The sequence below is a fragment of the Protopterus annectens genome, chromosome 13.part0 (genome assembly GCF_019279795.1).
Source record: "Protopterus annectens isolate FY-2018-M chromosome 13.part0, PAN1.0, whole genome shotgun sequence".
NCBI classification, from domain to species: Eukaryota; Metazoa; Chordata; order Ceratodontiformes; family Protopteridae; genus Protopterus; species Protopterus annectens.
In genome coordinates this window covers 110,008,281-110,032,072 of record NC_056747.1, presented here as the reverse complement: position 1 = coordinate 110,032,072, position 23,792 = coordinate 110,008,281, and the positions used below count along the sequence as shown (strand labels likewise).

General features: G+C 44.0%; 1 protein-coding gene across 1 annotated transcript in view; it reads right to left on the bottom strand.

The window, feature by feature from the left end:
- LOC122787839 (dedicator of cytokinesis protein 7-like) overlaps positions 1–23,792 on the bottom strand; it is a 4,057,077-nt gene that overhangs the window by 1,283,625 nt on the left and 2,749,660 nt on the right. Inside the window, exon 21 of the mRNA XM_044054755.1 lies at positions 18,764–18,956. Coding sequence (XP_043910690.1) covers positions 18,764–18,956 — 193 coding nt within the window. The remainder of the gene's footprint in view (positions 1–18,763; positions 18,957–23,792) is intronic.

The window sequence follows — 23,792 nt, the reverse complement described above, 5'->3', positions numbered from 1 at the left end:
TAGATATGTGCAAGACGAATAAATGGAAAAGGAAGTTGGCTACCAGAAACACCAATACATGAAACAAAGATATCACAATTACTCAGCGTCAAGAAAGGGTCAATAGTTTATAAATGATTACCTAAGGAACAGGAGGTAAACAACAGTAAACGGTTTTACATTTTAAATTTAACTGTTAAAAATGTCTTCACATTTACTGAACTGTCATTATTATTATTTAAAGGCCTTAGCTATGTGCCACGTAGAAGGGTTGATGTTGCTAATACCCTCACCTCCATTATGTTTTTGATGAAACTGCTTTTTAAGGAAAACATTTGAAATGGGCATTTTAGTAAGGGTTTATTTAAAATAAAAAAATATTTCTGTCCTATTACAAATCCAGTTTTAACAACGCTTGAGTCTGCATGTGAGAAATACATTATAAGATTATTGCACAAGTCAGTAAGTAAGAACGTATTTTAAAGTAATACTGAATAAATAAAAGATGATGAATTTCATTTTATGAAAACAGGCAGAGGAGGTACCCTAATGACAATATCAAATATGAAATAAAATTGTGTAAAACAGTTATTGAGTGATAGTAAGACTTATTAAAAAAATAAAATGTTTTCTTGTTTCCCCACCATTCTAAGCTAGTATAGTCCAGTTTTCAGGCTAGTGCTGAATTCAGGGCTGTGTTACAATTTTCTGAGTTGCCCATACCTTACTTGGATAGAGGGAGGTTTCTCCCTTCATCTGTGAGAGAGGGAGCTTTAAGCAGCCATCTGTCCCTGGAGGGAGTGGTTCCAGCCCAGAAGTTAGTAGTTTATAGGCCATTTTGGGCTAATTTCTATCTCTTTCATTTCTCTGATGTAAAAAACACTTTTGCACGGTTTTGCACGTCCGGGCAGCACCGGTTAGCTAGGGCTAAATTTATCCCGGCTCCACCAAGTCTCCTCTTCAGTTTTTCCCTTGAAAGTAGTCTAACTCTCAACCTAAGCACTTAAAAAGCATCCTACAGTCCAGCACTTGCTCAGACCTAATAGCAAGCACTAATACACCCCGACACTTGATTGCCCAGCAGGGCAAGGCTCATTATTCACCCCTCACCAACCAAGCATCTCACCCTACTATTCAGGCATGACCAAAGGGCAATTTCAGGTATACTCTCCAGTCCAGCTGGTGAACCTGGGTATCCTGAGGCAACGTTACAACAGCCTCATGTACACAAACAACCCTCTCCTCCTACCACAAAACCGTCATGAGGAGAAGGTTAACACTTGCACCACACCTCCAGCCTCACATAGACATACTAAACCAGCACTGGCAAAAAATACACATAAATACATAAACTCATACTCAGAGGCCCTAAATAAAAACCTGCAGAAGCATCACACACCTCCAAAGCAGACACCCAAAAAACCTGCACCTCCCGTCACAAACCAGACAACACATAAAACACAAAATCAGTGTGCCACACAATCACAGCCCTTAAGGCAAAATAACATACCTAACACACTAGTAATAGATGACTCGATAGTCAGGCACACTGACGTCCCACTCACTAGGCTGGACAAGGAGAAGGTTACTGTCAGCTGCCTGTGGGGAGCCAGAATCTGCCACATAACACAAGCACTCAGGTCACTCCAGAACAAGTACAAATATGACTCTGTCATTGTTCATGTTGGTGTGAATGACCTGAGATGTACCTCCCTGGACTACATGAAAAGAGACATGGAAGAGCTCTCTGATCATGTAGCCCAGGCGGGTATGTCCCTGACCCTGAGTAGCATCCTGCCCTCACCAAGAATGATACCACAGTATAAAGAAAAAATGATCAATTTCAACAATTGGCTAAGCTTCTGGTGTCATTCAAAGGGGATCCAGTGTCTGTCAGCCTGGGACTACATGCTCGACAGGCCTCGTTGCTTCGCAAGGGACGGTTTGCACCTGTCACCCCTAGGCTTTCGAATACTGGCCAAGGCTCTTGCTGCCCCCATAGTGCCTTTTTTAGGCAAGGTTTAAAAGTCAAACCCACCTCCATAAACAGCACAATTAACAAAAAACTGAGGGTTATGCTACTCAATGCCAGGAGTTTAAATCTCAAAATGCACGCGCTCGAAGCACTCCTCATTATGGAGAACGTTGACAACTGTGCAGTAACTGAAACCTGGTTCAAGGCTCCACAGAGTACCCCAGCACTACTGGGCTACAACTCATACCACACATTTCAGCCACAGAACATGGACTGAAACACAAAAGGAGGGGGCGTATCCATATTCGTCAAGGATATCTAAATCTCCAGGTTAGTGGTGCAGCATGATACCTCCAAAATCATCCATGTGCAACTAACATCAGGCAAATCTGCAATACAAATTTTGGCCTGCTACAGATCACCCTCCATGACCCAGGACCACCACTCCGCCTTTCTGGCAACACTGGAAAACATGAAGGTCCTACCGAACACCATGATATTGGGTGATTTCAATTACCCTACTGTTAACTGGGAAAACTACTCAAGTACAAACTCCCAGGTCCAGCGCTTCCTCAAATTTATCAAATCAAATGCCCTGGATCAGCTGGTAAACTCCCCTACCAGAGTTAAAAACATATTGTACCTGGTCATCACCAACATGGGCAACAGGTGTTCCACACCAGAGGTCAACCCATCACTGGTTAGATCAGACCATAAACTAATCACTCTGGATGTCCACACCACATCACCACCTCCAACCAAGGAAACCACAGTGAAAACTTTTCTATAGCAAACTTCACCTTACTTAATACAGAGGTGGTAAGTTTCACAGCCCCCACGCTAAGGGATAACAGTGTCCAAGATGCAGGAACCTTTACAAATGCACTCTATGAGCACCTATAAAGGATGCATGGATTGTGCCATCCCTAGCAAAACCAAGACTCACTCTCCTAAGAGAAGGAAACCAGTGTGGTGGACCCCTGCCATAAACAGGTTATATAATAAAAGGAGAAAACTAGTTCAGAAAAAAAGCAAATCCCAAGAAAGAAAGACATCCCTGATCAGTATCAGTAAGAAACTAAGGTCCCTCATAAAATCCTCCAAGGTTAACTTCAGAAGAAAAATAGCCAAGGATTCGAAAGATAACCACAAAGCCTTCTTTAGCTATGTCAAGAATCTAAGTGGTAACTTGCAGATATGCTCTGAACTAGTACAAAATAGCACAAAATATACTGAACCCACTGATATTGCCAACATCCTGGCAGATAGACTCAGTGCAAACTTCACCCCCCTATCACCCCCAAAAGGGCCCACAACAATACCGGAAAAGTGTAGTGTCCCAGAAATCACAGACGCACAGGTGAAAACAGCCCAATCAAAAGTCAAAAGCACAGCGTCAATGGGGCCAGATGTTGTCCCAGGCTGCGTCTTGCACGAACTACAGAACGAACTAACCCCCCCCACCTAAACACACTGTTCAACCTCAGCCTCTCCACAGGCTACATGCCCATAGAATGGCGCACAGCAATGGTTATTCCGCTCCACAAAGGAGGGGCCACAACTGACCCTAGTAACTATGGTAACTATCACCCCATAAGCCTGACTAGCCTGGTCTTCAAGGCTATGGAGCTCATCATCATGGAACTCATTTAACAAAGACATTGGGAACCTCCAAACACTTGACCCGACCCAGTTCGTCTTTTTTAAGGGCAGATCATGCCTACTAAACCTGGTTGACTTCTTCCAGACAGTCACCAAGGCCATAGATGAGGGGAAGGTAGCTCACACAGCCTACCTTGAACTTATCAAGGCTTTTGACACCATTCCCCATTCAAGAATTATAGAAAAACTCACCAGCATGAACATAAACCCCTACGTCATGAGATGGGTTGCTAACTGGCTTACAGACAGAACTCACACGGTAAGAACAGTGGGCTCCAGGTCCGACTCTAAACCAGTCACAAGTGGTTCTCACAAGGCTCGGTCCTGGGACCCCTACTGTTTGGCATATACTTCTCAGAAGTACAGGCAAACACAGGAGGACTATGGCTAACCAAGTTCGTCAATGACTGCAAACTGGGATCCATAATTGACTCTCCGGCTGACATGGACATTCTCCAAAAGGGCCTTACTGAAACGGACACCTGGTGTCAAAGTCATGGTCTCAAGCTAAATGCCAAAAAATGCATAGTCATCCTGTTTGGGAAAAACAAAACACCCACGAATTACCACATAGGTGGCAGCCCCCTTAATACAGAAGAGGTAATAAGAGATCTGGGGACCCAGGTAGATAGTAATCTCTCCTTTGACAATCATATTGCCAAAGTAGTTAGAAAATCCTTCAATGTAGCCCATCTAATTACTAAAGGGTTCACATCTAGAAATAAAGAGTTTATAGTGCCCCTCTACTCGTCACTCATCAGATCCATCATAGAGTACAATGCCTGGTTTGGGATGTACCTCACAAGACACTTCCTACAGCTGGAAAGACCACAAAAGTACCTCACCAAGAGGATTACTGGTCTCAAACATATGTCCTACGCAGCCCAAATGGAAAAACTCCAGCTGTACTCAGTGGCATATCGCTTACTCAGAGGTGATCTCTGCCTGACTTACAAAGCCATGTCCAACTCAAAATGGATGGACATGCTCCACATAAAGAAATCCAAGTCACTGCGAGCCACTCACTCTAGTGAGCTAAACCTCACCACAACAATAAATAGAACATGCTGGAGGGATACATTCCTGTCACAGAGACTCCCCATGCTTTGGAACAAAATTCCTAACTACATTAGGCAGAGCCCCTCACTAACACTCTTCAAGAGAAACCTTGATGAGAGGATGGTTAACAGAAAATACACCCTTGGGATCACTTCACTGGCTCTTCTTGACAGAGGCTCATTAATTAATCAATGGGGCGGCGAAAGCTGACACACTCTGGCTAGGCTTATAAATGCCCTCAGGCAGATAGCCTAGTACCTACATATGAACCTATTAACTGGAAACTATGCTCATAGTACAGAATGCATACATGATTATCAATACTGTGTTATTAGATTTTTTTTGCCTAAGAACATGTTAAAGATGATGCTTTAGATGTTTTACTAGTTAGAAAATCAATGTGATAGTGAAAGTTCATTTGAAAGTTCCAACATTTTGATCAATTGTCAATACATATCTGATTATAAAATGGAATCATTAGCAATGCAAGTTTATTTAAACTCAGTTGTAAAAAGGAAATTAACCTATATAAAATATTTAGATTTTTTTTTAATAAAAATTGAAAGATGTCAAGTTCTTAGGTAACTGTGCATTTTTGTTACAGCAGATGTCTTTTTATATTCTGTTGTTCTACATGATGTTCTTTTGATTCTGGACCATTGATTAAGAGAAGAGAAACATTTTGATGCTGATAAAATATATTTGATTAAAACGTTATTAAGTTTAGTGTTTGAAATGAACTTCTTTTAGTTTGATGACAACATTTATAGGCAGAATTTAGGCATGGCTATAGGTGCCGTAATGGCCCCTAACTCTGCCAATTTTGTTATGGCATACTAGGAATATAATTATATTTACAAATCTGAATTTTACAATTAGATTAAAAAGATTACAAATGAAACAAATGCACTTAAAGGACAGCAGGGATTTGTCTTTCATCATGATCAAATTTATCCATAGATAATGTAAATATCCATTCCAGATCTCTATTGATGATAGAAATTATATCTAATGGGATCTACATGGTCAGTTCAGCAAAATATAATAAAGATTGTTATATAGTTACTTTGAGTGTGTGTTTGGTTTGCTCATTAGGACAGTTTTAAGAAGTGATGCGATGTTCTTTGCTCCTTCTTTTCTATTAAGCGCTAGTAGAGAGAGACCCACTAAAAAGTACTGGTCTATATCAATTTCATCTGAAAATCATGAAGTGAAATTTGGAAAAAAAGAAGTTATGTACTCACCATAATGTTCTATGTGAGTTGTTTATCTCGCCTTCATTCTTACTGATAGGTTCGGAGCCAATCCTTGGCTCTGACTCGGCCAAGTGCAAAAGCTCGAGGTCTTAAACCAGCTTGCGGCCAACTCCCTATCCCATGATGCACCTTGTGCTTCCCTCTGATCTTGTTTGCTGCCAACAGGCTACATACCACTACTTATATGCTCAGATTAGAAACTAGATAAGAGACAAATAAAACCATGACATAAATGAATTCTTGGTCCTCAAGAAGCCTGGATAGGGGTTGGCGGGTGGGACGTAAGAATGAAGGCAAGATGAACAACTCACATGGAACGTTATGGTGAGTACATAACTTCTTTATGTGAAGTTGTTCTATCTCGCTGTTCATTCTTACTGATGGGTACATCCCAAGCACCATCTTTCTTGGGTGGCTCACAGGAGAATGTTCTTCAAGACAGTGGAACCAAAGGAAGCACTGTCCCTGGAGGCATTGTCTACTTTGTAATGAGTGATGAAGGTATAAGGCCTTGACGAAGTAGCTGCTGCACAAATAGTATCTAAAGGTAATTTATCCGTAAAGGCTAATGAAGCAGATACAGCTCTAGTAGAGTGGGTCTTTATCTTCTGTTGTAACGCTATATTCACTGAACTGTAAGTGAAGGAAATTTTCCATGATAGATATTTCAAGTCACTAGCTGAGGCTGGTTCGAAAGGGGGTAGAATTATTCGGGAACAAACAAAATTTAGATTCCATGGCATAAGTGGAGTTTTGATTGTTGGTGTCAAATGAACAGTACCCTTGAGAAAGGCTTTAGATAGTCTATGTGACATACAATTAGACCCCCTGTTCACCAAGAAGAAAGTTAGAAATTGCTGCCAATTGAACTCTAATGGTTGCTGTTGTTGCCCCTTCATTGACAAGTTTAGTCAAAAACTCCAGAATCCCAAAATCATCTATCCCTCCAGCATGTTCTATTTATTGTTGTGGTGAGGTTTAGCTCACTAGCGTGAGTGGCTCACAGTGACTTGGATTTCTTTAATTCTTGAAGCCAGATACGGGTCAATATTGTTCTGAAATGCCCATGTAGAAAACCTTTTCCATTTACTAAGATATAACTTCCTGGTAGACGATTTATGAGAGGATGTTAAAATATGCTGAGCTGCAGCTGAGAGGATGTGAAGCCTGGCTATGTTGGGAATTGGAGCAGCCAAGCTGTCAGTTTGAGGGACTGAAGAGAAGGATGGAGAGCCCCTGATGAATGAGTCAGGAGATCTGGCAATGGGTCCAGAATCCAAGATTCTTCCAATAGATGAAGCTGGAGGAAGACTAATTAAATTTGACAAGGCCAGTAAGGGGCTATTAGAATGATGGTATTTCCCAGAGCCTTGGCTTTTTGTAAAACTTTGGGTATCACAGGGAAAGGAGGGAAGGCATAAAAGAGACCCAGGGGCCAATTGTGTATAAGTGCATCCCTTGGGGCATCCCCCGGAGGGGGAATTAGGGCAAAGTAGTTGCTGCATTTCATGTTTGTTGGAGTTGCAAAGAGATCGCAGCAAGGCTGGCCTCATCTGCGGAATATCCTTTCCACTACTTCTTCCTTTAGGGACCACTCGTGAGGCAATAGAATTGCCCTGCTTAGTTTGTCTGCTATCACACTGGATCTCCCCGGGATGTGCATTGCTATCAGAAAGTGCTGGGTGGAAGTTCCTCATTGCCATACTCTCAGGGCTTCTTGACATAGGGGATAAGATCTGGTTCCTCCTTGTTTATGTACCAGACCACCGACATATTGTCTGTCTGAATTGCAATAGTTCCCAGAGGGAGAGAGTCTTGAAAGGACTGCAACACTAGAAGTATCGCTCTCATCTCCAGGACATTGATATGCAGATGAGCCTCATATCTCTTCCACGTGCCTTGGGCTGTTCTTCCCTGATAATGCCTCCCCCCACCCTATCAGGGAGGCATCCGTGGTCACCGTGGCTATGGGAGTGGGTAGAACAAAGGGGCGACCTAGAGTTACTTGGTGAGATGTCAACCACCACTGAAGGTCCTTCTTGCAGGGATTCATTATCAGGATTTTGTGTGACATTTGAAGTTTTTGAAAAGACCACTGCATGAACAGGAGCCTTTGCAGTACACGCATGTGCATCTGACCTAAAGGAATCTTAATGATCTCTGCCGCCATTGTCCCTAACAATTTGAGTACCATTGAAACCGGGGCTTTTTTTCTCAGGAGCAGTTCCAGGACCTGTTTCTATTGAACACAAACTCTTTCTGGTGGAAGGTTTAAGGTCATGGTCATGGTATTTAGCTCTGCTCCTATAAAAACGTTATGTTGCGATGGCGACAAGGCAGATTTTTCTGAATTTATAGTAATCTTCAACTGCCTGCACAGGTTCAAAGTTGTGTCCATTGCTTGTATGAGTTGATGCCTGGTGGTGGCAGTGAGGAGCCAGTCATCTAGGTATGTAAACACCTGGAATCCCAAACACCTCAGATGAGCCATGACTACTGCCATGCATTTGGTGAACACTCTGGGGGCTGTAGTGAGACCAAAGGGCAGAGTACGAAATTGATAATGACTGGCTCCCAGCAGGAAGTGCAGGTGATCTCTGGATGGCCTGTCCTTTTTTATGTGATAGTACGCATCCTGCAGATCTGTTGAGCACATCCAATTGTCTTTCCCTGGAAAGGGAAGTATTGACTGTAGCATGACCATCCAGAATTTTGTCTTTCTTACCAACTTGTTTAGTCTGCTGAGATCCAAATGGGCCTCCAGTTGCCTTGTTTTCTTTGGAACTAAAAGAACCTTGAGTAAGTTCCGGTCCTCTTTGGTCTGCTGGGACTGGTTGGATGACTCTTTTTTCCAGCAAACTTTGAATCTCTGTAGCTGCTTGTTCCCTGTGACTGGGTGGAACGTCCAGGATTTTTCTTATAAGGGGGGAGGGAGTGGCAAAGGGAATTGAGTATCCTCAGGATATGATGCTTTGTACCCAGCTGTTTTTTGTTATTTTTAGCCAGGTGTCTGGATACAAACAGAAGCGTTTTCTAACTGCCTCCAGAGAGATGGATAGGCGGGTCTCCTCTCAGGAGCGCTGATGGGGATTCCCAAAGAACTGGTCTCTGTCTCCCTGATTCTACGGACCCTCTCTGCCATGTGAGCAGCATCTTCCATTGTTACCCCTTCCTCTGCCTCTACAGGAGGGTTCACCAGGAGTGTCCTGGAAAGCTCCTTGAGTTTTACGGAACCACATCTTCCCTCCCTTCTGACCTTTGGGATAAGGTCTGGTAGGGGTGGAAAAACGGACTCCGACAGCAGGCAGAGTCTTTTCGTCCTGCTCACTCCTGGTAAGCGTTTCCTTCACTTTGGGTCCAAAAAAGGGAAGAGGCATTGAAAGGGGTGTTAATAATTTATTTTATTTTATTTATTTTGTTTTGCATTTGTTGACCGGGCTAGTCCAACTGGATATATGTCCATTTTCAGTGGAGGCCCTGGTAGAAAAGCTCCACTTACATCAAAATGTTTATAAGCACAATGGTATGTACAAAGGCATTGGTATATTACAAAGCTTAGGCATACATTACATTTCATAGGATTTAGCATTTGAATATGAAAAACCCAAGTGCAAACAATTTTGGATATAATTAAGGATGGCTTAAAGGGCTCCACAAAGGAACATAAGCGCATCCAGGAATGTCAATTACTGTACCCACTGCCCTACTCGTTCCATCAGCTGCAGATGAGACCAGACGCACAGAAGAGTTTACAAGAGAATTAAGGGTGGTGAGCTAGGAAGTTACTTTCTCTGAGACTCCAGCAGCTACTGAACCCTGTAGAGTATCTCCTAGCTCTTTCAGCTGATCCTTTTGCAACCTTGTAAAGTGCGTTAGATAGTTCAGTGATCAGAGAGCAAACGTCACTGAACTAAACATGCGGTTACCATATCTGTCCATGATCCTAAAATCCTTATTAGGAGGATGGACAGATGTAAAAGTTTCTGACAGTTCCTTCTTGGTGGCTGCTGCTACCATCATAACATCAACAGGGACTTCTTTGGTCAGGAAGATCTTGTCCTGAGGAGAGGTTATAAATTTATTAGGTCTCCTGGTGGCAGGCTCCATGGTATCCGGGGACTGCCACGCCCTTCAAGAGATTAGCTCAATCATCTCATCAAAGGGTGGAGACACCCAAGTGGTGGAGGGCTGAGACCCAAAAGCCTTCAGGAGGACTTGACTCATCATCAGTAGGGTTAATGGACTTCCAGCCACCCCTCTGCTTAAGAATTTCCAGGATATATGCAAAAGAGATATCCTCCAAGGGGGACCATGTGGACCCTTCTGACTCATCTAAGTCAGTATCAGAAGTGACAGATTCCTGTGGGGAGTCCAGGTGCTTCCTCTTGCAAAGTCTCTTCCTAGGAACCTCTTCAGTGGGTGCTTCTGCAGAGGTCTCGGAAGAGCAGGGCTCACCCAATGGGGCTTCCTGATGCTCACGGTCTCTACACTTTAGAGGGATGTGTGATGCAGAGGTAGACACCGGTGCTTTGGGGGAAGGAGCTGCTGGTTCTGATGGTGTGGTTGTTGGCGTGGACAACACCCTCCTCATAGCACTGAAGGCATCTTGGTCCCAATGTGAAGAAATCTCCGGATCCGAAGATATGGAAGATTCCCTCGGCACCAGAACAGAGGGCTCCGAACCCGAGGTTGGAGCTGAGGTCACTTGAGCCGAGGCCCTGAGAGGCAAAGTCAGAACCGAAAAATCGGTCCGACTATCCTCCCTGGACTCAACCAGCGAGTGTCGGCCCATAGACCCTTTGGTCGGCACTGAAGATTTCAGGGTAGCTGGGACCGGCAAGCCTGAAGTAGGTGTCGGACCCGAAGGCTCCACAATCATCAGCTCCGAGCACTCTGGCTCTGAAACTTCAAGACAGATCGGAGGAGGAACACAAAGCTGTGAGGGAGATTTTGTCTGTTCTGAAGTCCCAGGGATCGGCCCTGATAAAAGTCTGGCAAGCACCGGTATCTGCAGAAGTCTCTGCACCACACAATCCATGTCCATACTTGAAAGTCTGCTTGAGGATCGAGAAGAATGAACAGATAAAGCCACCGACTGTAATATTGGGGACTTCAAGGTAGGACACACCGGCTCCAATACCGGGGACTGGCTCATAACCATAGCAACAGTGATTGGAGCCGATGTTGAAGATTTTTCTGGCCTTTACTGGTCGACGGGCTTTCCTCAGTTCCGACGAAACCGAAGAGGTTTCTGAATGTCTGTCACAGTTGTCCTTATTCAGTGACACCTGAAAAGAGGATTTCAATAGAACTCTATCCATTAATTTTCTCTTTCGTTCATGCAACACCCTGGAAAGAATGGCATATAGAACAGTCTTCCTGTAGGTGTACCTCACCTAGACAGTATAAACAATCAGTATGTCCATCAGTGATGGACATTTTTTGTCCACACCTGAGGCATTTTTTAAATCCAGATTTGGATTTTTCCTTCTCCTGCTGAGACATATTAAACAACTAACACCAACAGCTAAAGAAAGAAAGGAAGCCTATAGAAAATATGCAGGCTTGTCAAACAATAGGAACTGCTACTAGCCCTCTAATATAAATAAGTTGTTTCTAATACACAAACAGCAAAATAACATCTATTTAGCTTAACTAGACTAAAGCTAACACTAGCAATAAACTACTTATCAGAAAGGCAACATGACAAGGCCTAAACAACAGAAAATGGCCACAGTATTATTAAAGCACAAACAAGTACTTGCCCTCTAAATTAAATGGGCTCTAAAATCTCACACACACACACACACACACACACACACACACACACACACACACACACACACACACACACACACACACACTACAGAAGCTTTATATCAACTACTACCTTACAAGAAAAATAGTTTATGGGTTAGGGAGATAACTAAGGCCTAAAAATATGGACACAACGATAAACTATGAAAAAGTGTCAACAGCCCACTAAGAAAATGCCTGAACTACTATAAAAAGGAAACATATGTTGCTGTTTTCTTTTCGGCTTTTCCCTGTTAGGGGTCACCACAGCGGAACTCCGGTCTGCTAACGATTTTTATGGTGCCGAGGTGCCAGCCTGATGCCCAACCTTCAACTAAGGCACGCCCATTCACGTATGTCTTTCGAACACCACTCGACTGTGAAAACTTATAATATACACTTATCTACTGATGAAACTTTCCAACAAATGAATAAGAATAAGAAGTTATGTACCTACCATAACGTTCCATGTTAGTTGTCTTCTTCTCGCCTTATTTCTTGCTGGTTAGGGTTCGGAGCCGGTCTTCGGCTCTGACTCGGCCATTTTCTAAAGCTCGAGAGCTATTTACTGGCTCGAGGCCTCCCTATATCCCACAATGCCTGGTGCTAGATCCCCAGATCTTATTTGAAAGACCTAACACCATAACAATACAAGAGGACAACTGTCCCAATAGCAAGACTTCAGCTATAGGGATAAAGAAAAGATAGAGGACATAAATCGGGTAAGACTCAGCCAGAGACAAGACTCGTAGGACTCTTCTCGGTCTATCTAGGCTAGGGGGATGGAGGGCGGGACGCAAGAAAGAAGGCGAGAAGAAGACAACTAACATGGAACGTTATGGTAGGTACATAACTTCTTAATGTTAAGTTGTCTCTCTCGCCTTCATTCTTGCTGGTTGGAACAGTGTCCCTAGCACCTTAGTCCTGGGTGGCTCATCGGAGCAGACTCTTGAGCACAGTGGAACCAAAATCAGCTCTACTCCTAGAGGCCACATCCAACTTATAATGTGAAATGAAGGTATGAGGGGTGGCCCATGTGGCCACCACACAAATGGCTTCCACTGGTAGTCTTGCTTGAAAGGCTACCGACGTAGCTAAAGCCCTAGTAGAGTGGCCTTTAGGTTTAGCAGGGAGTTCTTTATTCCTCAACTGATAAATAAAGGTAATAATAGAGGACAACCACCTGGATAAGGTTACTTTAGACACTGGTCGACCCTGCTTACCCTTCACATAGGAAAGGAAGAGTTGGTCTGACTTCCTTATTTGCTCAGTCCTATGCAAATAGAAACGTAATTGCCTATGAACATCCAACTGGTGTAATTTGTGTTCAGCTTTGCTGGAATAATTTGGAAAAAAAACTGGTAAATCAATGGATAGATTCAAATTATTTTCGGAGGGGACCTTAGGAAGAAATGAAGGACTGGTCCTGAGTGAAACCCTAGCCTTATGGAAAATTAGGTTAGGAGGACGAACACATAGGGCTTGAAGTTCATAAACTCTCCTCGCTGAAGTAATGGCCACCAAAAAGAGGGTTTTCCAAGAAAGCAATTTCAAGGAACAGGAAGCTGCCAGTTCAAAAGAAGGCAGTATCAAGGAAGCTAGGATCAAATTCAAGTCCCACGGAGGTGGGGGATCTCTCACTGGAGGCCTGAGCAAAATTGTTCCTTTAAGAAAAGCTTTGCAAAGCTTATGAGACATGATGCTGGTTTCTAACAGGCCCGTATGGAAATTTGAGATTGCCGCTAATTGAACTCTAATGGTGGCAGAAGATGAGCCTGCTTGAAAAAGTTCTGCTAAAAAGTCTAGAACATTATGGACAGGGGCTGTAAAAGGATCTATATTTCTAGCCTCTGCCCAGAAAGAGAAATGTTTCCACTTACTAGCATAAGTCTTCCTGGTTGTAGGTTTGTGCGAAGAAAGGATAATCTCACGCACAGAATGGGAAATACTGGGAAGCCTGGCTAAGGTTGGAAGTGGAGCAACCAAGCAGTGAGGTTGAGAGACTGAAGAGATTGATGCAGCCTGCCTGACTGATGGATCAGAAGGTTCGAAACTGGGCCCAGATTCCAAGGCTGCTCTAGAAGGTGACGATGCAGGAATGGAAACCAGATTTGTCGAGGCCAGTAGGGGGCAATGAGGATCATCTTGCAGCCCAGCACGGTAGCTTTCTGAATTAGTTTCAGAATTAGAGGAAAGGGTGGGAATGCATACAGAAGTCCCTGGGGCCAATAGTGAACTAGAGCGTCTCTGGGGGAGTGTCCGGGAAGAGAGTGAAGAAACTGTCACACTTCCTGCTGAGAGGAGTTGCGAAAAGGTCGCAGCAAGGCTGACCCCATTTGCGGAAGATCTTGTCCGCTACTGTCCGATTGAGAGACCACTCATGAGGCATAAGAATAGCTCTGCTTAGCTTGTCCGCTATGACGTTGGAATTCCCCAGGGATGTGCGTTGCTGTCAGAAACCATTGAGAGGAGATCGCCCACTGCCATAGTCTGAGTGCTTCTCGACATATGGGATAGGACTTGGTTCCGCCATGCTTGTTGATGTACCACACTACCGACATATTGTCTGTGTGAACTGCAATGGTCCCAGTGGGTAGAGAGTTCTGAAGAGCTTGCAACGCTAAAAGCACCGCCCTCATCTCCAAGACATTTATGTGCAAGTGGTACTCGTGGGGTTGCCAGATGCCCTGGACAGTCCTGCCCTGAGCCCCCCACCCCCACCCGATCAGGGAGGCATCCGTGGTCACTGTGGCAACTGGAGGAGGAAGGACAAATGGTCTGCCCTGAGGTACTGATGGGGAGACCATCCACCAAGCCAAGTGGTCTTTGCATGACTGCGTGATTATTATCTTGTGAGACATAGGATGTTGTTAAAAAGACCATTGGGTGAAAAGCACCCACTGGAGAATCCTCATGTGAAAATGAGCCAGGGAACTAATATGATCGCTGCTGCCATGAGACCCAAGGTTTTTAGGACGAATCTGGCCTGAATCTTTCTGCATCCTAATAATACCTGTACGTGTCAGCGAATGTCTGCCACTCTGTCTATTGGAAGTCTTGCAGACAGATCTTTCATATTTAATCTTGCACCTATAAAGGTTAAAGACTGACAAGGCGACAATGCAGACTTTTCAAAATTTATTGAGATACCTAGTTTGGAGCATGTTTGGATGGTATAGTCCCTGGCTCTCAGCAATTGATGTCTGGTGGTAGCAGTAAGGAGCCAGTCGTCTAGATATGGAAACACCTGGAATCCTTGCCATCTCAGGTGAGCAGTAACCACTGCCATGCATTTGGTGAACACCCTGGGAGCTGTGGTGAGACCAAAGGGCAGGGCTCTGAACTGGTAATGACTGGCTCCCAGCCGGAAGCGGAGAAGCCTTCTGGAACGCCTGTCCATTTTGATATGGTAGTATGCATCCTGAAGATCTATGGAGCACATCCAAGTGTCCTGACCCAAAAAGGGTAGAATGGACTGAAGCATGACCATCCGGAACTTCGTTCTTTGAACAGACTTGTTTAGCCTGCTGAGATCCAAAATGGGTCTCCAGTCCTTTGTCTTTTTTGGTACCAAAAAGAACTTTGAGTAAATTCCAAATCCTTGCTGGTCTGCTGGGACTTGTTGGATGGCCAGTTTTTTTTAGTAGTTTCAAAATTTCTTGTACTGCATGTTCCCTTAGACTGGGTGGAACATCTGGGATGGGATTGTTTGATTTTAAGGGGGTGTGGACAAACGGGATTTTGTAACCTCCGGATATGATAGACCGTACCCATCTGTCTCGTGTGATGAGACGCCAGGCTTCTGGGTACAGAGACAACCTTCCCCCGACTGCCTCCAAAGGCGGACAGCCAGGCAGCCCCTCAGGGATGTTGGAAGGGCTTGTCAGAGAAAGATTCTCTGCTGCCCTGATTCTGTGGACCCCCTCTGCCCCTCGGGCAGCATCTATTGTTGTTCCCTCCTCTGCCTCTGGAGGGAAACTCACCACGTGTGTCAGACACGGCTCTCTGGGGTTTCTGGAACCACATCTTTCCACTCTTCTGACCTTTAGGGTATGGTCTAGAGGGAGTGGAAAAACGGACTCCCACGGCAGAGAGAGTCTTGCCTTCCTGCTCACACCTGGTAAGGGTATCTTTCACCTGAGGTCCAAACAGAGCTGAACCATCAAAAGGGGTATTGGTGAAAGATGCCTTGAAGGGATCAGCAAAGTTACATAACCGCATCCAGGCATGTCTTCTCAAAGCAACGCCTGTGCCTGCAGCCCTACTCGCCCCATCAGCCGCATACAAAATGAGTCGCATGGAGGAGTTGATGATAGAATTAAGAGTCGCCAGCTGGGAGTTAATATTGTCTTGAGCCCCCACAGCTGATGGATCTTGAAGGGTATCACTTAGCTCCTTGAGGAGATCCCCCTGGAGGCGGGTGAAGTGGCACAAGTAATTCAGCTACCGCATGGAGAAGGTCGCTGAAGAAAACATCCACTTTCCGTATCTGTCCATCGTCCTGGACTCTTTATTAGGGGGATGGACAGGTACAGAAGTGTCAGCCAACTCCTTTTTCGTAGCGGCTGCTACCACCATGGCATCAACAGGGACATCCTTTGTCAAAAACTGTTTATCTGGAGAGGCCGTAATAAACTTAGTGGGCCTGTGGGGGGTTGGTTTCATTGTGTCCGGGGCTGACCACGCTTTTCGTGCCACTACTTCCATCAATGGATTGAAAAGCGGAGACACCCAGGAGGTGGAGGGGCGAGAACCAAATGTGTCCAGGAATACCGACTTGTCCTCAGAAGGGTTAAGGGCAGTCCAGTTCTCCCTCTGCCTAAGGATCTCAAGGATGTCTGAGAAAGAGACATCTTCAGAGGGGGATCTTGGGGACCCTTCCGAATCCTCCAAGTCGGTATCTGACGTGACAGACTCAGGGGAGTCAACATGTTTCCTCTTACATTTGCTCTTATGAGGGGGCTCCTCTGAAATCTCAGGGGAGGCCTCGGAAGAGGAAGATACACCCAGTGGGGTGACCTGGAGCGTTTGATCCCCTCGCTTGGGGTCTGGAGGAGGGGCAGAGACCGAAGCAGGCACCCTGGGGGGAGGAGCTGAAGGGGCTGATCGAGGTGCAGACTCGGAAGTCAGCAAGCTCCTCATGACCTCGAAGATGCCCCTGTCTGGCAGAGAAGAGGGGCCCCACTCCGAAGAGACAGGAATCCTCCCCGGCACCAAAACGAATGGCTCCGAGGCTGATGTAGGAGCCGAGCTTACCTGCGCTGAGGCTCCGAGAGGGAGAATGGGGTCAGACGAGGGAGTCTCGGCACCCAGATCCCTCCAAGGACGGAACCATTGAAGAAATCGGAGCAGACGACGGAGCCGAAAGGGAAAGCATCGGCGTCGACGTTTCCAAGATCCAAGCCCCAACAAACTCCAGCTCTGAACTGGCAGGAGGAGTCGGAGGAAGAACTACTAAAGAAACAGGTACAGCCACAGCCTGATGAGGAGGGCTAGTTAACATTTTAGCCAGGGCCTGCAATTTGAGGAGTCTACTAACCACTCTCTCCAAGTCATGATCGGATAGCCTCGAGGACCGAGAAGAGTGGCACCGATGGGTCCGTTCAGATTGTAGTATGGGTGACCCCGGAGCCGAGCGAATTGACTCTAGGGATGGCGACCTAGATCACTTATGGCTCCCTGACGGTTCCAACACCAAGGTCGGAGCCGAGTGAGATTTAGATACTTCGGATCCGGCCGGAACCGAAATAGAAGCAGATGCTCCACCTGGCGACAGCTCCATACTGGGAGCCGACGGCTTGGTGGGCTTAGGGGTTTTCGCTGGCTGAGACTTTGCTGGAGACCCCTCAGGTTTAAGTAACCCCCTGAGAATCAACTTGTTCCTATGCTCCTGCAGGACTCTCAGACTAAAGGCATGACATGCTGAGCAAGAGTCCTGCAGGCGTAGGGTGCCTAAACAATAAACACAAGAAGTGTGACCATCTGTCAGAGACATTTTCTGACAGCACAAGTCACACTTCTTGAACCCTGATACCTTGGTATCCTTTGACATGCTAAAGAAAAAGGGACGCCAACTGAATAATATTAGACTAGTGTAAATAAACACACATGCTCACACACACACACACACTAGTCCGACACCTTCACACAAAAAATTAAAGAGAGTAACAATACTAGCAAAAATAAAAATAAAATTATCTTTAAACTACAAAGGCTAAGCACTACTTCCTACTGGAGAAAGGTTTATAAAAGGGAAGGAGATAGCCTCTAATTTAAATAGCCTACTTAAGGGAGATGGGGGGGGGGGGGGAGAGGAGAAACTCTCTAATTAAAACGAGTTTCCTAAAAGGCAGAAAACACAGGTACTACAACTAATCTAGCAGTACTACTCTACTAAGAACAAAAAAGCTTGAAAAATGTACTAAAATTTAACAACTAATTATGACAAAAAGATGAATACGACCTGAGCCAGTAAAGCGCAACCTCGTAGCTGAAGTGGCAAACGAGATCTGGGGATCTAGCGCCAGGCATTGTGGGATATAGGGAGGCCTCGAGCCAGTAAATAGCTCTCAAGCTTTAGAAAATGGCCGAGTCGGAGCCGAAGATCGGCTCCAAACTCCAACCAGCAAGAATGAAGGCGAGAGAGACAACTTAACATTTATTATTTTTCACTGGCCAGAGCTGGTGAACGTCCATTCTAGTTGCAGTGGCAAACAAGATCTAACAGATGCACAAGGTGTATCATGGGATAGGGAGTTGGCCTCGAGCTGGTTGAAGACCTCAAGCTTTTGCAGTTGGCCGAATCGGCTCCGAGGATCGGCTCCTAACCCATCAGTAAGAATGAATGGAGAGATAGAATTACACATTTTCAATAGCAGGGCACTCAACAGACAAAAATGCTAGAAAAAGTTACACGCTTATGGAAGTAAAAGATTCAAAACAAACACTGTGAAACTTGATTCTCTGTTCAAATAGAAAATCATAACTCATGAAAAAATATAAAAATAGGAAACCTGCCCTTCAGAAACAGTCATACCTTTGCCTGGCATAGCTTTGGTCAGAAGTTCAAGCAGTTTGTCAAGGATGATATGCAGAAACTTCACCAGTTCTTCATGCTTGGCATTGGGGAGGTTGGAGACGCATCTCTTCACAATGTCCAGCTGCTGTGGAAGCAATAGATCCCTGTCCAGATACTGACAATTGGACAAAAAATCACTCACATTTCTGTCCTAGTGGGGGAGAAAAAGGTAATTACATGATATGCAGTAACTAGGACTATACCACAAAATACACAATACATCATATGATTAAGCAAGCAATAATGCCTGACAGGGTGTGTTAATGTGTAATTAACCCCTGCGGCGAATGGCCTCTACACCCCTGGAAGGGTGTTAATTACACATTAACACACACCCTGGAGGGCATTGTTGCACTTAGAGAATGGGCTCTATGTAAAATTGTGTTTTACTTACTTTTTTAAGTAATATATTATTTTTTATATATTTGTGATGCAAAATAACTCATTTATCAAATGTTTCAAACTTGATGTTGTATATGTTAGTGGTATTGGAGGAAGCATTTTACATCAAAAAATATATAAAAACATATGTTGAGGTAAGAGGTCAAAAACATACATTTACTGAAGGGAATGAAGTCTGAAATTCAAATGCCTGTCATTATTTTCTGACTTCAGTTCTCAATGCTTTGCAAGCAATTTACCAGAAAACCAAAATTTTATGAGGACCATACCAAAAATATGAGGCAAAAATGTTTACAATTGAAAGGTATGTCGAGAGGTATGCAGATCTCTTAACTGATGTTGCTGCCAGGGAGCACTCTCACTCTTCACTCTCTATCTCGCTCACTCACACAGTCTCTTCTGCTTTCATACACGCATACACTCTCACTCATAGCCATACACACACTTATTATTTTAAGTTTTTTTTTTCTTGTTTACTTTACACTAGCTAAACAGCAAAAGTGCTGCTTAGCAAGTGTAAAATAATGGCTCAATTGATCTCACTGTTCACTCTTTCTCTCTCTCTCTGTGTCATACACACACACAGACTGTCCTCTGCTTTCACACACACACACACACACACACACACACACACACACACACACACACACACACACACACACACACACACACAGTCTCTTCTGCTTTCATGTATCCATTCATTCATACATGCAGAAAGAAACAGACACACATACACACACACATACACTTTTTTCTCTATTTATTTTTTTATACTCGTTAAACAGCAAAAGTGCTGCTTAGCAATTGTAAAATAACAGCGCAATTGATCTTGCTTTCACTCATAAGCACGCATACACTTACACACATAGACATAAACACACACATACACTTTTCTTTTAATTTTCTTTTTTTTTAACATTTTATATTCACGAAACACCAGAAGGGCTACTTAGCAAGCTTAAAATAAGGGTGGCCATTAGGTTTTTTCAGTCCGAGCCCCACAGCAGCTTGATATGCTGCCATAAAGTGGCAGACTCCTTTTTCAGTGGGGAGTACTTCTACATTGATATCCTGCTGGAGAACACTCATTCTCCAATCAGGGGTGCTGATGTAAAGTTTGCCCATTCTCCAATGTAAAATATCCAGTTTATCCGGACAAATTCCAGTGTGATTAGCAATGAAGCCATAAAGGGCTTGGTGTTTAATTAAGTGGGGTGCCACAAATGACTAAGTACTTCTTACAGTGGGGGGGCTATAGATACCTAGATGCTTAAATAAGTGACTAGTCATTTATGGCACCCCACGTAAATAACTGGGGTGCTGTGTGTAACATCTAGGGGGTGCTGAAACAGATGATGGTGGAAATGATTTTATTTACATTTGTTTATTGGGGTAGTGCACTGAACTCAATGGAGCAGACAAGAAATGAACAGAACATACTTACAGATACAAGGATATGCAAAAAAATATATACATATTTACAGGTGCAAGAATATGCTACAATATTTAGTTCATGAAGCAGTTTACAATGTCAAAACATAGATGGAAAAAAATGTAGTTATGGTTAGCATAGCTTTTTGAACAAAATGACTGAGAAGACTTGTGCTACAGGGATAGCAGCATATCCTGCATACATATAAAGGCATGAAGATATTAGAAGAGGCAAGTGAGAATAGGCGCATTAAAGGATACCATGGGAAGAAGGCAGAGAAATGGTAAGAGAGGCATGCAGACAGAACAGCAATAGAAATGAGAAATAGTGTGAGAGATGTGAACAGAAGACGGAGGAAGACGATGACTGAGATGCAGTGAGATAAGGAAGGATGAAAGAGGGATAAAGGGGCATGAGAAAAATACATAACCTAAAATCCACACTACAGAAAAGTATTAAGGTTTTATCCTTATAATATCAGATAAATGTGTCATACATCTTATTTGAGAATATCCCTAATTTTGTAATTGTTTATCTTTTTCCAAAATATTTATACAGTTCTCTGTTCTCAGTTGTTCATGTTATGCATGAAAGATACCCATCCACCCACTCATCTATTTTCCAAACCATATATCCTCATGCGGTTAGCAGTGGTAGAAAGCTAAGCAGAGCAGACTGCAATTCCATATCCCTAGCCAAATTCCTCAGCTTATCTTACAGGATCCCTAAGCATTATTTGATAACCTTAGAGATATCATCTTTCTAGGCTCCTCTAGGGCTCAGCCCAGGAGGCCATGCTTGGAGGGCATCCATCGAAACTTACTCCTGTTAACCTAGAGAAGCAATAGTTCTATTCCAAGATACCCTTGAACTGCTTTGTCCTTCACATTATGATGGACACCAAGCCCAGTAACTCTGTGACAGAACTTAACTTCTGCTGATTGTATCCACAATGTCACCATTTTGGTTACTACCTATATACACCTATATAAGTAAAACATACCTTTGCAAGATAATTTCCTCCCTGCTTCTCAAGTTGCTTTTATTCTTGTATTAGTGATAAAAAATAAGTTATGTACTCACCATAAAGTTCCATGTTTGTTATCCTTGATCTTGACTTACTTCCTGGTGGTTGGGTTTGGAGCTGATCCTCGGCTCTGACTCGGCCACATTCTAAAGCTCAAGAACTTCCACTGGCTCAAGGCTAAACCCTATCCCATCATGCCTAGCGAGAGTTACCCAGATCTCGTTTGTGATAACCGATAACACTAGACTACAATATGCAGATATATAAACTATAGGTATATATAAATATATAAGTGTGTGTGTGTGTGTGTGTGTATATATATATATATATATATATATATATATGGGTCTACTTTAAAAGACCGAACCGACGATTCCCCGACACGCGGAAAACGAAGACCAAACGACCGACAGGTAAGTTTACCGACAGGGTGATTTGCCGACAGCGGAAAGACCGACAAGGGTAATGTGCGATCGTGACTCGGTAAGTGTGCGACAGTGACGGCGTTAGGAGCGGTGAGGTAAGTGTGCGATATTGTGGGATTTCGGGTTAGGCTGTGGGAAAGGTGAGTATGTGTTAGTGTCGGAGTTAGGGTTCGTGTAAGGTAAGTGTGTGATAGTGAGGGACTGTAGTTTAGGGACGGGTTAAGTGAGTTAGGTTTAGGGTGCAGGTAGGTGAAGTGTGCGATAGTGTCGGACCTTGGGCTAGGGGTGGGTTAAGTGAGTTAGGGTTAGGGTGCAGGTAGGTGAAGTGTGCGATAGTGTCGGACCTTGGGCTAGGGGTGGGTTAAGTGAGTTAGGGTTAGGGTGCAGGTAGGTGAAGTGTGCGATAGTGTCGGACCTTGGAGTTAGGGGTGGGTTAAGTGAGTTAGGGTTATGGTGCAGGTAGGATGAGTGTGCGATAGTGTCGGACCTTAGGGTTAGGGTTTGGGTTAGGGCTAGTGGGTATGCTATGTAGTGTGATGTGTTGTTTACGTTCGGTGTGTCGGTGTTATGGTGTTCGGTGTTTTGCGTTGTCGGTTTTGTGTGTTGTCGGTTATCTGGCGTCGGTGATTTTTGTGTCGGCGAAGTAGCGTGTCGGTCTTTCAAAGTAGACCCATATATATATATATATATATATATATATATATATATAAAAACCCACCAAGTCAGAAGTAGAAGGACTCTTAGTCTACCCAACTCATAAGGCAGGAAGGGAATCAAGGCCTATACAGCCAAAAGATGGATAATTCCCCTCTATCATCCAGGGGGGAAAGGAGGGTGGGATGAAAGAAAGACAGCGAGATCAAGGACAACAAACATGGAATGTTATGGTGAGTACATAACTTCTTTATGTTATGTTGTCCCTATCTCACCTTCTTTCTTGCTGGTTGGGACCACGTCCCCAGCACCTTCTTCTTGGGTGGCTCAATGGAACAGACTCTTCAGAACCATGGAACCAAAGGATGCCCTGTTCCAGGAGGCCACATCTACTTTGTAATGAATGATGAAGGTATGAGGATTAACCCACGTAGCTGCCGCACAAATTGAGTCTAAAGGCAGCCTGGCCTGAAAGGCAGTAGAGGTAGACAAGGCCCTAGTTGAGTGTCCTGGAGACTGTCCTGGCAGCTGTTTGTTCTGTGTGTTATAGACATAAGTGAAGGTGTCTGAAAACCATTTTGATAAAGTTACTTTTGAGACTGAAGTTCCTTTTCTATTCTCTGCAAAGGATACAAACAATTGGTCAGATTTCCTGAATTCCTGTGTCCTGTATAAGCAAAAACGTTATTGCCAATGAACATCCAGTTGCTTTGCTCCGGGAAGAATACAGGTAGTTCTATTGATTGGTTCAGACTGAACTCTGAGCAAACTTTTGGAAGGAAGGAGGGGTTGGTTCTGAGAGAAATCCTATCTTTGTGGAAAATTAAATAAAGGGAACAAATGGATAGAGCTTGTAATTCTGATACCTTCCTAGATGAGGTAATGACAGTCAAGAAAATAGTTTTCCAAGTCAAAAATTTTAGAGAACAAGTATTAGCTGGTTCGAATGGAGGAAGAATCAAGGCAGTTAGGACTAAATTTAGATCTCAAGGAGGAGGTGGTTCTCTTATTGGGGGTCTCAAAAGGACTTTAGAAAAGCTTGGCATA